Source organism: Gambusia affinis, linkage group LG12 (genome assembly GCF_019740435.1).
Source record: "Gambusia affinis linkage group LG12, SWU_Gaff_1.0, whole genome shotgun sequence".
Classification (NCBI taxonomy): Eukaryota; Metazoa; Chordata; class Actinopteri; order Cyprinodontiformes; family Poeciliidae; genus Gambusia; species Gambusia affinis.
The window spans coordinates 12790598-12806574 of record NC_057879.1 but is presented as its reverse complement, the minus strand read 5'-3'; the positions used below and the strand labels follow the sequence as shown (position 1 = coordinate 12806574).

The following is a 15977-nucleotide window of genomic DNA, read 5'->3' as shown; positions in this document are numbered from 1 at the left end:
CTTGTAGTTACACAGAATTAGTGACACAGGGATGTACAGCGTTTTGCTCATAGCCGCCCTTTCCAGTTTGTCTGCATTGCAGCCATCAGTGGCCTGCAATGGTGGGTGTAGTGTAGGTGCAGTCTTATTTTCTGGCTGTCATATTCACTCTGCGTTACGGGATTGTGACAGGCCCCAAGTTATTACTGATCCCCTATAGCAGATTCTGTACCTCCAACAAGTCTCAAACTTCTCTGCAGCAGATTGTCTGACTCTCTCTGTTGAGCGTGGAAATGAAATTAAGACTATTTTTCAGACATTAGTTATAATTAAAAGGTGGCTGCACCTATATTTGTGCACATTATTGAATAATTCAGTGTACTTGAGTAGCATGCCAATTTATGTGCAGCTTTTTAAAAGTCAGCATGCTTTAAACAGCCTAACAAAAAAGGCTAGTCAGGTTCTAATATTTTACATGTGTGTTATTGGATGAATAGGAAACTATCATTTCTGTGGTTGGTTTAGGTTCTGTAGTCCACACTGCAACTTGAGGCCCTGTATTGTTCAGATGTTTTCTTTATGCCGGACTTCCATTTAGCCACCCCCTCAATACACTAAAAATCATAACTTATAGAACTTCTTCCAATTAAAAAAAAATATTTAGCCTTTCTATTAAATGCCGAGACAGTTTTCACTGTCTTTACTTAAAAAATACAAAAAAAACACACACCATAAAAGAAAAAGTTGAATGTAGTTAAAAGCCCAGTACCTTCATTAGCAAGCTGCTTATGTATATTTCTCAGTTTGGTAGTGCAGTGTTTAAGGTAGTCAGCAGCTTTTTCGCTTAGAATAAATGTCAGATTACAAATATGCCCATGTTTATGTTTTACTTTTTACCTTAACGCTACAGTAAAGGTTAAGTATTTTTCTAAAGGTTCCCTGCTTCTCTTTTTCATGCCTTTCTGTCTTTCTCTTTCTAAGGCTTCACAAAATGTTCACATGTTGCATATGCATTAAGTACAGCTTAATATGTTGTTGTTTGTCTGATAGGTCCTCTTGTTTTAAGAGACCTTCTCCAATAAGGGAGCTGATTCCTGTGCTGTGGAAAAAAATAATTAAACAGGGTAAACTAGATAGACCAGAGCCAGACCAGATTTGGTCTGTTCTGTCTAGCTGGTTGTTTGTTTGTGTAACTTGGAAAAACTTACCTCACTACATTGGAGCACTATACATTAATCTCCCTAACAAAAATTTAATAATTGCAAAAATATCTAATAAACTATTCTACCAGCTATTGTTCAATTCCTAATACATTTGCTGTATAGTTTCTGACCTTCTCTCCCTGCCAATTTCCTGTCTGGTTGCTGTGAATGGAGGCCACTAAAGCCACAAAATTATTTAAAAAAAATTGCACGATATTTAGCATGGACTAGCCTCTAGCCACACACAACAATGATATATATAACTACCACACATTAACGACTGTTGCTAGAAGCCAATTCTGTCAGATCTTAGGTTTATAAAACATAAATAATTTCAAGGAGACCACTGTCAAATTTATTTCCTTGATGCTCAATTGTTGGTGAAGTTTCCAGCCATAACTTTCATTTTAGGATGGAAATTGACCTTTATTTCTTAATTGATAGTGTGACTTTTGTGCAGTAAGTAATCGCTAATGTTTTCTGCGTTCACTGCTTCTTTCAGGATCATGCAGAGATAAACTCTACTGTGCTGCGCAGCCAGACCAACACTGCACGTGTGGAGGGCCTCAGGCCGGGTACAGTTTACGTGGTACAGGTGCGGGCAAGGACTGTGGCTGGATTTGGCAAATACAGCAGCAAGATGTGCTTCCAAACCCTCACAGATGGTAAAGACTGTGGAGCCAGAGGAATCAGTTCTGTCTGCTCATCTCTCTGTTCTGCTCTGCTTTTCTTTTCTTTTTTTCATTTTACTCACACACATACACCCTCTTCTTGCTAGCACCCATGGACACCTCTTTGTGTTTGGTGTTGGATTATTATTAGCAGGAGAAATGGAAGGAAAAACACAGTTTTTGATTGCACTTCTATTTCCACAGCAAAATTGATTTCCTTCAGGGTCAGATGTAAGTGTGTGTGGGAGCTATGAACATGAAGAATGCAGAGTATCTTTTCTTTGTGCAGCTAACTGTGGTTCATTTAAAATGCTTCGCTAATTGTTTTTGGGGCTTTTTTTACCATGTCCTTCTGTTACCGGAGAACTGTACTAGAATACATAGCTCTGATTAGCGGTTGATTAGATTAATTTTCTTTTTTTTTCTGGGCATCAGAGGCAGGGGGCAGTTGGCAAGGGAAAAGGGCTGAAACACCTGGTAAGCTGGCAAGTATCTGGAGCTATGTTCATTAGTGTCACTCCAGAAAGGGTGTGAATAGATTTGGTGAGGTTAGTGGAGCAATTCCTCACGAGCTTCCCAGCCGGGGATTTTGGTGCTGGAACCAAAACAGCCTGAGTCTGTCTGAATAACTCTTACTTACTAGAAGACTACACTAATCTCTGATATGGCCAGAGTTCCTAATGCATAAAGAGGCTATAAAGATGTTTCCACATTGTACTACATCTCAAAAAAGTGCAATATTTTGTACCAGTGACCTTAGAAAATAACTATAGATAGAATCCTCACACAAAGAGTCATATATTCACCAGCTTTTGCTTGTAGTAATTTTGGTGATTATGGCTTACAGATAAGAAAAACTCAAAATTCAGTGTCTCAGAATACTAGAATATTGTGAAAAAGGTCACTGGAATGGAAACTTATGGCATCACATCCTAATTATCTAATCATCTCAAAACATCGGCAGAGGCTTCCTGAGGCTTTAAATGGTCACTCACTCTGGGTCATTCATTTTTAATTAACAATTTTTTTTTTCTTTGTATTGAATTTTTTTTCTTTGTATTGAATGAAATGAATAGGCTACATAATCATGGGGAAGATTGCTGACTTGACAAATGAGCAAGAGACAGTCATCGATACCCTTCGCAAGGAGGGTAAGCCACCAAAGGTCATTGCTAAAGAAGCTGATTGTTCACAGAGTTCTGTACCCAAGCATGTTAACTGAAAATTGAGCAGAAGGAAGACGTGGTGTAGTAAAAGTTTCCCCAACAATTGAGAGGGCTGCCACCTTGGGAGGACTGCCAAGTGAAATCCATTCCAGACACACATGAGCAAATACTAGATGGGCTACAAATTTGCATTCACCATATCAAGCCTCTCCTGAATCAGAGGCAACGCCAGAGGCGTCTTACCTGGACTAAGGAGAAAGGAACTGGACTGCTCCGAAACGGACCAGAGATACCATATGCAACAAGTCGGATGATCTCTAAGCAGCTATCAAAGCAATCTGAGCTCCCATTACACCTATACAGTGCCATAGGCTGATTGCCTCCAAACCGTGGCGCATTAATGCAGTAATTCAGAATTGCTGCATAAATCCCTTCAAGATAACACTCCAAGGGATTATGTCATATAGTTATAGTTTATGAATACGTAAAGCAAATAAATGTGCTTAAGTTCCCTTTTGAGTTTTCATTCAGGCTGTGGGCATACCCAGCAATGTCCACAGCCTTTCAAGAACAATAAAGGTAGGCCTATCAGCAAAATTAGGATTTAGAGCTCCTAATTGTAATTTGTAAGTGGTTGACAGGCAGGGCCGGATTTAGGAGGATGGGGGCCCCTGGGCTGGAGTCAGGATGGGGGCCCCTGGGCTAGAGTCAATATATATATATCTATATATATATCTATATATATAGATATATATAGATATATACATATATATAGATATATATATATCTATATATATATATATAGATATATATATATTTGTATGTGTTTGTTTTGTTTTAGAGGATGAACAGAAAATGACCGAACAGTAAGTTTTGACAACTTACAACTTTAATAAGCCAGTTGTCACAAACAACAAACAACTCTGAACTCTTTTCTAGAAAGACTAAACCACATGTTGGGGTTGAAACTAGAATATGATGCTTGCATCACAAAATAAAATCACTGAATAGTTATTGTTGCCTGGACTTCAACACAAACTATAAAACAGATTGAGTGCAAGAAAGTGCAATGCTCAAATCTACTTTTACAAAGCAAAGCGAGTAAAACAATATTTATACAAATATCCCCAGCATTTACAAGTCCATATAAGTACAAGTGGAATATATCAAAACTCAAACTTTTTCTTTGGTTTTAAAGTTCTTGGTAAATAGTGGAGGAAATAAATGTCAAAAAAGTGCTTCTCTGCCAGTCAGACAGAACATGGATATAAACAATATCTTCTGGAAAAAAGAGATCAGGCATACTGTAGTTTTCAGAAAATATCCTGACCCAGGTAAGTCCAAAGTGCTGCCCTCTGAAGGATTTTTTAAAGTTTAGGCATTTGCGTTCAGTTGCGTGCTTCCAGTCACTGAAACCAGTTTCAAAGTTTGACTGAGTATTAGCATTTCTGAAAATGCGGCATGCAAAACAAAATGCAGCTCCGGTGGATGGAGAGTAGAGCAGCCACGGTCTTTCGATGTACTCACCATTTAACATCTTGCGTTTAAAGTGAGATTTGGAGAAGTGACGCTTTTGATGCTTGTACACCCGTTCTGATGCTTGAAAGCCAACATTCATATTTTGACAGCTCTCCGGTCCTCGCTCAGCCCAGTAAGCTCGCACGGACTCGTCAATTTCCCCCCAATGCGCCGGATCGGTACTGTACGGATCCACAGTCGTCTTTCCATCTGCGGAAGAAGATCCCGCTTCCACCAACTCTGACTCCACAGACGCCAGTCCAGCCACCGACTCAGTCACGGTTAAAGGTTCTGGCGGGATCTTAGTGCCGGTGTTAGCATAGCTAAGGGTTTGAGGAGCGGGGATAATAATGTTTCTGCTCCATCTCCGCTAACAGGTTTAAAAAAAGCCTGTCAATTTAGGCATTTTGTTTGTCGCCTCTTTGGCGCGATGCTCTTTTTCTTTTCTCTTCCTTCTTTTCTGCGCTCCGCTGTCATATTTCCTGTTATCCGCCATTGTAAAATAATATTCCCTTGACGCTCCTCCTCCCCAATGCGTAAGATGCGTCAAAAGTGGACCAATAACAAGCAAGAATTCAAGATGGACGTTTGCCAGAACAAATTGGAACATTTTTCATCGGTGCTGTCAAAATCATGGTAGTCATTGATTACATTCTGACACTATCCATTCACAAAAATATAAAACATCCTTCGGGGCCCCCGAAATGCCGGGGCCCCGGGCTGCAGCCCCGGTAAGCCCCTGCTAAAATCCGGCCCAGTTGACAGGTATTTTAGATTTCTAGTAAACGTGTATTAAAGTGTAAAGGACATTGGACCTTGGTTGGGAAGGTGGGATAGCTCACAGCAAGCGGTGGCAAATTTCTTTTATTTTAAAATCCAAAGCTTGACAGATATGGAAGTATTATTAGTAATGAAGATCATAATACTTTATGCCACAGTTGAGTCTTAACAGAGAGAAAATTGTCAGGTGACAGAGTTTATCATTTTGGCTATTTACCTCTGCAGAGCAGATGTGGAGGTACAGTCGTAGGCCCTCTATTCACCCTCTCTTCACAAATGAGCGTTCTCTCAAACATTTAACAGTGTGAGTTTAGATGCATGCACACAGTCACACATGGGGACACATACCTCACACTCGCGCATGCTGCTTATGGTTCATCCCTTGGCCGGTTGCCATAGCACGACATTCGTCAAGGCAATTAGCAGCAGGCACCAGAGGACAGCCGACGATAACACCCACGCCTCCACCTCCTGGCCCCTCTTACCAGTCTTTTCTTCTGCCGTCAAACCGCTTCATTTCCTCATGAAGTAAACGCCTGGTCTCCCTTCCAATAAATATATTTCTTAATCCTTTGTGTCCTCCTGCCAGGACATTTTTGTACACTTTTTCATTATTTTCTCTTTACTTCTGGACACACAAAGTCATAGAAGAAACTTGACCGATCATTTAAGAAAGAGATTTTATTTTATCTCCTTGTACTAGGAGTACGTCTCGTAGTTATTGGAACATATTTACCACTGAAAGAGCCTTTTGCGTGATTTCAAACTGTCAAGGGAAGTTGGTGTTCTCAACAGAAAGATTTATATAGACCTCTCACAACGAATATGCATCAAAACATAATAGAAAGAGTGCTGGGAAACTGCAAAAAGCTATCCACAATGTTTTATTGAAATATTCTTGACAAACTTACAAGTCAAAAAAGCAACCAATTCATGTCATATTGAGCTCCCTCACATATTGCATCTCTCACACTACTCCCAAAATGCATTAGGTCTCCCTTTATCACTTTAATCCAATGCATCCGTCCTGCATGGGGGATGGGATTTAGAAGCTGCTGATTTGCCTTCAGCATGCTAAATTGTGATTTTGCTTTAACGACTGTGTTCCGGGTCTCAAAGTTGCAAAAAGACTGGCACACGCAAAAAGATAGCTGAGGATTCTGCTGCCTTTGCACTTTTAGGTTGTCCTCCAGATCTGCCACAGTCAACACTAGTTAAAATAAAATAGTGGATGACTGACAGTAAATGGCTTTCTATTAACAATTGTAAAGCCAAGATTTTGACAACTGTTTCCTTGTCCACTTGTTTATGACACATACACCAACAGAGAATATTGTAAGGTCTCCCTCAATCTTTGTTCGCTCTCAAGTTTGCTTGCGTTGCTATTTTTTTCCCTTTCTCTTTCTTAGTCAAACACAACAGGGTTTCCGTAAGCACCTCTCAGCAGAATTTAAATCAGTTAAAAATGTGTCTTGCTACCTCTTTTCTAGTTTTTACTAAAGAAAAAAAGAAAAGCTATATTTGTATATATGATAAATAAACAGTGTGCATACATATGTATTATTTTCAGTTTATTTCATTTTCATTACATGTCCTTCTACCCTCTCCTTGTGTAGACGACTTCAAGTCTGAGCTGAGGGAACAGCTTCCTCTGATTGCGGGGTCAGCAGCTGCTGGAGTGGTCTTTATTGTTTCGCTTATTGCCATCTCCATCGTGTGCAGCAGGTAACCAGAGATTGCCTTATTTTCTCTTTTGTACTAAAATATGAAAAGTGGTATTCATGCTACTGCTGTCACTGAGATGCTTTATGAAGCTGAAAATATAACTTCATTAAGTAAGAAATAAAATAACTTATTGGACATTTTGAGTTTTATTAATTATGAAATGGAAAACAACAAAAGTTCTCTATTTGGACAGTGCAGAAGTTGTTCTTTCCTCTTCCCTACCCTAAGTAAAATGAAGAGGTCTAATATAAGGATGTCAAAAAAATCAATAGATTTGATAGAAATGCAAAAGCTGTTACATTTCAAAAGCGATACTTTTTTCCATAGAGACTGTGACAACTGTACCCCATTAAACCTATCTCTTTTTGCAGCAGTTTGTCACATTGTCAAATTCCTGTCTTGCTCCATTTAAAATATATGAAAGTTACATTTTCACCAGTGATGTGCAAGTTTCAGCAAGTCAAGTGCTCATCAAATAGGGCAGCCTCTTTTGATGCAGAAGCAGAGGAGACATGAAAAGAAAATAGATCCTATCAAGGTCTAATTAAAAATCAACTCATTTTCATAAACTTCATCTGCTATTGGTATTCGCTGAAACTGATTTATTTTCATCTGCGTCATCTTCAGGCAGCACAGAACATCATGAGCCGTCTTCCCTTTCATCATGTCAACTCTTATATTCTCTTTTAATGTTTGCTGCTCTCTCAGGAAAAGAGCATACAGCAAGGAGGCAGTGTACAGTGACAAGCTGCAACATTACAGCACAGGAAGAGGTGAGTCCACTCTGATAATTGCAATCACAATTACTAAAGTGTTGATTTACAGTACCAGATTTTTTTCTTTAAATTTCTACACATATAAAAAACTGTGTTCTACTGTGTAATGACCTAAACCATGAAAATGAACAGATTTAGTATGGTTTCCTGATGCCTCAGATTTGTTTTAATGGTAAAAAATGAAATATTTTCTGAATATAAAGTATTCACTAACATGGTGAACCATGCTTACAAAACTTTGTATTGTATTGCATTTAATAGTGCACCATTATTACAGCAATAGTAGTCACAGGCAAGACTGACAAGTACTGTTTCCCTGACAGAACAAGACGTCAGTGTGTATGTAGATTTTCCCAGTTTGTGTCAGGTTATTGAATTCATTTAGAATGCCAAAAAAAAATTTATTGCATGCAGTGAGATTAAATGGAGGATACTTCAGTGGACCTGGAAATTTGACTAAATTCTTTTACAACCTTTTCTCACTCGTTTTATTTAAATGTGATCCTTTTTATTTTTACAGTGCACATTTTAGATTAAACCCAAGCCTGCAAATGGCAACGAGGCCGAAGCACCTCGGCATGTTTACATTAATTTTCTAAACTAATGGTTGTTTATGCAGGAAATGGTGGACACTACACTTTGGTAAAAGACTGGCAACTCGAAATTGCACTGTGTTTTTCTTATTGTAATTATGCAACATATTAGGCTTTATTGACTTTCCCTCACTTAATGGATGTCTGCTGTCAGATCCGGAACAATACAATACAATAACACATTAGAATTACAAATTAGAAAGTAGAAAAACTGAAGAGTGATGACTAAGAATAATGCAAGTTGGAGTTTGTTTGTCAAAGCAGTCTTTTTTTCATACATCTAGGTGCATCTCCCGAAGGTTTCAGAGAACATTGGGCTTTATCAATATAATACTTTAAAAGACAACACAAAGGTTTATAAGATCCATCAATCCATTATTTAAATCTGCTTATCCTTGCAGAGTCACAGTGTGACTGATGCCTATTTCCAACAGTCATTGGTGCGAGATGCAGGGTACATCCTGGACTGTTCCCCAAGGGGGCCATTTTATGTGACTACCATAAAGAAGCCAATAGTTGTAAAGAAAATAGATTTGAAAAATGTGACAAAAATGCATTTCCTTTTACTTTAATCTATCTAAATGAAATCCAAGGAAGTAAATTGCTCTCTACTGCAGTTTTGAATATGTCTATCAAAGTGTTTGATAGTCCACGGCGTATAAATATACCAATAAGGTACCGTATTATGTTTAGTGTAAAGTTAAAATAGAGATATCAGAAAACTAAATTGATCAGGTAGGTATTTGTGGATATAATTGTCTCTCCTGTGCACTCTGACATTGACTAAAATTTCTTCGGGCTGCATGATATCCATGATTGAGTCTTGTCTAAGCCCTTTCCGGGCATGCACTGATGAGGAGCACAAAGCCCAGAGGGGCGTACAAATAATCTCAGGCACACTCAGACGCACACATGCACTCAAAGGAACGGGTACAGGCTTTGTAGCTCATATGAAAGCTCTACAATCTGCCAACCAAGCAGTCTGAGAAAGGGACTCTCACCCAGGGAATTGAGTTTTGTTGAACCTGACACAGCAAAGTGTTTCAACACAGTTACTTTGTGTCAAAGTCACAGAAAGGTGGCAGCTTGGGGCTCATTAAAGCCGCTGTGGACATGAACTATAGGAGTCAATTCTGTCATAACTATATTTGGGTGAGCCTGATTCAATTAGCATAATGCAGTTTGTAAAAAAAATTAAGGTTCAAAGAACTATATAACTAAGTAAGAGATCTGAAATGGAAAGAAAACAAAATGCTTATAAGGGGTCCTATTCACAGATTTGGTTGTTCAACCTTCATACTTCCTACACTCAGAAACTCCCTCTATCACCACAACACCTCATGGTGTTTTGTTTTCCTCTATTCTCTTAAGACTTGAGTGGCAGTTTGATAATGTCAGTATTCAGCACAACAACAAAAGAGAGCCCCTCCTGTCAATTGCTTTATATAAACTTACAAAAATTGTGCTTCATCCAGCTGCCTGCTTTTCCAAATGTTGTCACACACACATTCTATGATGTCTTCCTCATTTTGTCAATAAAGTAGATTTAGAGAAGCAACTGAATGGCTGCCTTTTACATTACACTATACCCAAGGCGTGATATTAAAACAAACAAACTGGTAAACACATGAAATAAAAAAAATAATAGTTCACATAAAGGATCAATCACATCTAAGACACCAAGGTGACCTAATGTAGTGGACTCTGAGAATTTCCCCAATAACAGTGTTTTTGTTTTTTCTCTTTTCCCTTCACTCCCATACATTTTATCAATGAATCATTTGAATTTGATACTTCTGAATGTGTCTTGCTTTTGCAATAATTATTTTTTTTTTTTAAATTAGCCAATGAAATTGGAAACCCACCAAAAGCAACTATGCTCACTGGATTCCATAAGACATTTGTTGTTTAACTTTTATGAGGAACGTATTTAACACTTTGTCGACATGGTAGCATTTGCAGGTTATTATAAATTCTGGGTTATCGAGAGGTATGTGCTGTAGCAATACATGCATTGCTTATTAGACAAGATTACGCACAAAGCAAGATTACTTTTAAAGACTGTTTTGGGGAATGCTAAGAATCCACTTTTGCTTTACTTATCCCAAGTTTTGTTTTAAAGATCATTTGATTGAAGTAAAATATTCCTATGTTTACACCTGTCTAATTTTGTGTTGGTCCTAATGCCAAAGAACATTTTAAAATAAAGGTTTTGTAAGTCTCAAAAGGAATCTCTGTTCAGTGTTACACCCCTACCATTTTTCATTTGAAAGATGATGAATTGCAATAGGACCCAGATATTTCTCTGACATTACCTACACACAATAGCACAACTACACCCATGTGTCTTTGTACTGTTTAAACCCTAACCCATACACACTGAGAGTGAGTTTCACACTAATTGGCCTAAGTGTGTGACAGATGATTTTCTAACATCAAACAATGGATAATTAGTTTAGATTGAGTCAGGAACCTCAGCTCATAATACGGTGAAGAACTAAAGTAGATTAGTCTGCTTCTTAGACAGACATGAAATGAAAATGAACTCACTGTAGGGATATACTGCCCTGCCGCTGTTTGTTAATTCCTCCACAAATATAATCACAGAAAACAGTTAATTGCCAGCTCTTCATTAATACTTAGACGTATGGAAATTAAATTTTTGTCAGAGAAAATAAATTGGTGGACAGTGAGTCCCCTTGCTGAAAGTATGAAAGGGTCCTTTAACTTAAAAAGATTAGCTTTAAAAAAGCCGGAATTCCTATTTGTCTTAAGACTGAATGTAAATCCTGTTAAGAAAGACCACTAATTTGATTTGCCCCATAGTTGCATTAGATCATTGGAAGCACTGGTCCTGTGTGGTTGATTTGTGAATACATTAGACCCACTTAGTAAACAAGCATAGCAGACAAATAGGTCAATGACAGAAAATTTCATGGTTAAGTACTGTACGGTAAAATGTAACTTTAATTAATCAGCCAAAAAAATAAAACCAACTGACTTAAATTGCACAAACTCACTTTATGCTTCCAGGACAACTCTCACACAAGTCCACGCTTTCAATGCTTTTGTTCTGGAGCTTTTTTTTCCTTTTCCTCTTTCTTTTCTTTTTTTATTATTTTATTTGTTTTTGTGGCGTGTTCACCAGGAAGCTTTGCTAAGTTTCGATGAGTCTCTGTTCTGTGATAATATCCCCTTTTCATTCTAAATAGTACTCGTTCTTTACTCAAGACTGTTCTCTTTGTAAGTGGCAGAGGTAAACATTTTTCCTTGCACAACTAGGAAGCCACATAGCTTTTATGAAGAGTTGACCTTTGTTAGCACAGAGAAAAGAGCTACGTATTTGATTTCTAGAAGTTACATAAGATGAATGACAACATATATTTTCCCTGATATGTTCATGTTTTCAATTTTATAAAAAAAAAAAAACAGTTTAATTGATGCTAATGCATTCTACCAAAAATTGGGTCCAACGTCACTCCAAAATATGACAAATATACTTATCATATAAATAAATAAATATGTTACTTAGAAATCTTTCTTTTGAAAGAATAGTACACACAGTTGGAAGGTATTAATTCACTGAACTGCTTCAATCCACATTTTCATTTGTGTGAAATTTGTCCATATAGAAAACTGCAAAATTTTCTACTCAAAGTCCGGGAGAGGAGCTATGCATCCTCTCCCTACAGAGTACAAGCTTTTTATGTTGGTAAAGATAGGAATGATGTTCAGATACATTTACGTCATACACTTAGACGAGTTCCCTTTAAAATATTCATGTTAAATTGAGAGTCTATGTTTTTAGCCAGTGGTCAAAAAAAGATGAGTCCAGTTAACCAGGGCTGTACCATAGGGAGACAGAAAAATAAACTGTTTGCATTTTAAATTATAGATAAAAGTGGACTCTAGAGTAAGAGTTAGAAAGTAATGGGTGTGCAGAGTTTGAGATTCAGTTTTAGCTTGAGACCAAGTGTCTTTACATGTGCTTCTAGCCAGACATGGTTCCCTTGTCAAAATGTCAAGCTTTGCCCTGGCAACCTTTGGAAATAGTAAACAAGTATGCAAAACAAAGCTCTAAAAACTCTTTACAATGAACAAAACCAAATGATGAACCCTAAACTGGGTTCCAAGCAATTACATGTTAACTGCAAGGTGAGGTAATTTGATCCCTGTAACCGACCATCACATTGTCTCTTGAGGCCTTCCTGTCCTTCTGTGTAGTTCATGCAAATGAGCGGGCATACATTTTTTTTCGTTTTTTTTTTCCCCACCAGGGGGTCTTTTGTGGGCTCCCTTATTGGAAAGTAGGCTGACAGGAAAGCGGGAAGGAGAGGGAGGAAAACATGCGGCAAACATCGGCTGGGTCCGGGAATCGAACCCGCGACCGCCGCGTCGAGGACTGAAGGCCTCCAAACGTGGTTTGTGCTATCCCCTACGCCACCACAGCATGCCCGAGTGGGCATACATTTACTTGATTGAAGACAGGTTTATTCAAATCATAGCTGGCAAAGTTTGGATTAAGCAGCCCCTATGAAACTGGCCTGTCCTTCGATGTCACTGCAGAGATGATGATTTCATGTCTGGTTGCTGACTGTTTGTCCTTTTGGAGCATATTGAATTTGTGTTTTTTTCCCACCCACCTAACCTGTCAACACAGTAAACCTTTCCTTCGTTTGGAAAGACATCTCGGGTCTGTGAGCTGTGGTCGCTTGTTGCAGAATTGCATAAAGAGCTTGTTGATGGCATGGTAGTTTTATCTTTTTATGAGCTCCTATAGAAAACGCTGCTGGAAAATTGGTTCTACCATGATGAAAGAGCAGATATTGCCAGTGTAAGGGATAAAGGAATAAAAAAGGCAGACATTTATGCTTTATGTACACCCTAGTCTCTCCGTGTCGCATTTAATACTTTGCTTTCTTATTTTTCTTTTCTAGTTTCACATTTTATTCCAGCAAATATTTTTTTCTCTCTTTTTTGAAGCAAGTTGTCCCTGTAACCAAGCACTTATTCTGTACAAGGCAAATATAGTTTCACCTGTCATTTTCTGTCTTGTTGCTTATTTGGGCTCTAAAGAAATCAGCGTCTCCAATACTAAGAGGTTGTAGAGGTTGTAACATTTTGTCATAATGCTGCAATCTAGGGACTAATGTTAATTATCAGATATTGATAGAATATTTCACTAAAGTGTAAAGGAAGACTATATCCTTCTTGGAAAGCTCACTGAGCGCTTTGGTTGTCCTAGAACTCTCTTTGCGAGCCGACATGTCTAACTGCCCCTCCCCACTGGGCTGCCCGACCCACTTCTCAGGCTCACCAGGAATGAAGATCTACATTGACCCCTTCACTTATGAGGACCCTAACGAGGCAGTGCGAGAATTTGCCAAAGAGATTGATGTCTCCACTGTCAAGATTGAGGAGGTCATCGGTGCAGGTATGACAAACAGTATATTGAAGCAATGCATTTCTGTGTGCACGTTTGCTGTTTCTGGAGACATGATGTGGATGTGGACTGTTGTGATTTTGTGTGCTTCTGCATATTGTATATGAAGTGCATGTCTGTGTGCCGTTGAGTTTAACCTGTGTCTGTGGTAGGTCAGAGAGTCAGACTGTTTGTCAAATAAATCAGTCATGTAAAGGGCCAAAGCCCAGCGCACCACCAACATGGTGCGCTGGGCTTTGGCCTTTCATTTCATTTTCTGTGTTTCTATTTTATTTATTTTATTGAATAATAGTGTTGTTTTTGCAATGTTTTGCCTTCAATCACACACTTTCATCAAATTTACATGTAAAATAATGTGGACCCTTGTTTAAAATTGAATTCACAATGTCTTTTAAAGTATATGATTGGTTACTAGCAGTTCTGAAAGAACATCTGTAAACAGACGGCTGCATTATGTTCATGTTTATTTCATGCCTCTCCCTATAGCTGGAAACACTTTAGTTGTACAGGCACTAGATCATCCTGTGCTTCTTCATTATGATGCAAAAATAGTAGTAGTGTGATTGGACCTGGAATAGCTCCAGAACCATGGCTTTCTCAGCAAGCTAGGTGTGAGTTCGGGTAAAGATAAGAAAGCAAGGTGGCTAACTAATTAAGGATTTCCGTTTTTGCTGAAATCTTGGTGTGGTGTCTCTTCAGGACAGCAAGCTGGTGATAATTAATGAAATTAGTGCCAGAAATTTACTAGATAGTTCTTGGCTAATTTTCTTTAGTTTGGGAATACAAAGACACTTGGCAGTATTTTAGGATAAGGTGACTGCTGTGAGTCAGAAGGAACCGCAGTGTTGTGAGTATCACTAGCAGATCAGCACTACTATTTGTGTAAGAAAACACTCAGCATGCCTGAAACACATAATGAATGAGCACGTTAGGACATCTAAGGTGTGACTAATTGAAAAACTACAATGACTTTGAACTGATCAAGGAGATCGGCTCTTTGTTTTGATGGCAACTCCACTATGCTCCGTTGTTTCTAACCAGGCGAATTTGGAGAAGTGTACAAGGGTCGTTTGAAGCTGCCTGGTAAGAGGGAGATCTATGTGGCCATCAAGACACTGAAGGCTGGCTACGTTGAAAAGCAAAGGCGAGACTTCCTGTCTGAAGCCTCCATCATGGGCCAGTTTGACCATCCAAACATTATCCGTCTGGAGGGTGTCGTCACAAAAAGCCGTCCAGTAATGATTGTCACAGAATTTATGGAGAATGGTGCCCTTGACTCATTCCTAAGGGTGAGTAAACTCTATGAAAGCAAGTTACATGTAGTTGTTTATTGAAATCAGAAGAAATGTTCATATAAACTGATTTAGTTCAGTATAATTTAGAATGAGCCTATGTTTATTTTAATGCATTTTACTTGAGTATTTAATTAAAATCCCTATCAGCCAATTTATAATTTTAAATTTCCACAACAGATTTGTTTATCAGCCTTTATTTAATAACCTTTGAAGCTATTAATAGACTCTTTCTTTTATAGTAATGATTGAACTGACATGCAGCTTAATCAGTATTCAACATTTTTTTCCCTCCTTCAATTTCATGGATTGGCATTCTATTTCACTTTGATCTATGGTGGGTTTAAATAGGTTCTTTGAAGTTGGCCTTGCTAACCACTGCATCCAACTTGTGTTTCTATCGATCCCTTCTTACCCTCTTAATTGTTGTTTTGTTTCAAAGGTTCAAAGCCTACGATTGAGAGCATTTAGACAAGGATAAGAGTGCCAAGTGTTAATATTGGACAGATGGATACTTGAACACCAGAGTCCAGAATTGTATCAAGATGCAAATTAAAACTAATATACAATTGGTAAGAAGGAGGGAATGGCAAAATAAAAATTCAAGCAGATGAAGCTGTGCAGCACTGGATGTCCCTCTCATATGTGGGTGTTTGAGTGACAACGTACTGTATCTTGATCATTGTCTTTTATGTGCATATGCCCTCTGGTTGTGTTAATAATTAGAAACTGCCAGGCTTTTCTAATTCTGGAGAAGAAGATAATCCAAATGAGTAGCCTTGGTGCGTCAGAAAATAGTACAGTCATTTACTTCACTTTGTAGTTTGAACTT

At 38.3% G+C, this 15977-nt stretch overlaps 1 protein-coding gene across 2 annotated transcripts in view; it reads left to right on the top strand.

Annotated features, from left to right (window-relative positions):
• LOC122841089 (ephrin type-B receptor 1) overlaps nucleotides 1–15977 on the top strand; it is a 171970-nt gene that overhangs the window by 131642 nt on the left and 24351 nt on the right. Inside the window, exons 7-11 of one of the 2 annotated variants that reach the window (XM_044134091.1) lie at nucleotides 1684–1846; nucleotides 6933–7041; nucleotides 7750–7814; nucleotides 13722–13844; nucleotides 14895–15142. In XM_044134091.1, the coding sequence (XP_043990026.1) occupies nucleotides 1684–1846; nucleotides 6933–7041; nucleotides 7750–7814; nucleotides 13722–13844; nucleotides 14895–15142 (708 nt within the window). Of the gene's footprint in view, nucleotides 1–1683; nucleotides 1847–6932; nucleotides 7042–7749; nucleotides 7815–13655; nucleotides 13845–14894; nucleotides 15143–15977 lie in introns of both variants that reach the window. The other variant, XM_044134089.1, reaches the window with a different exon arrangement.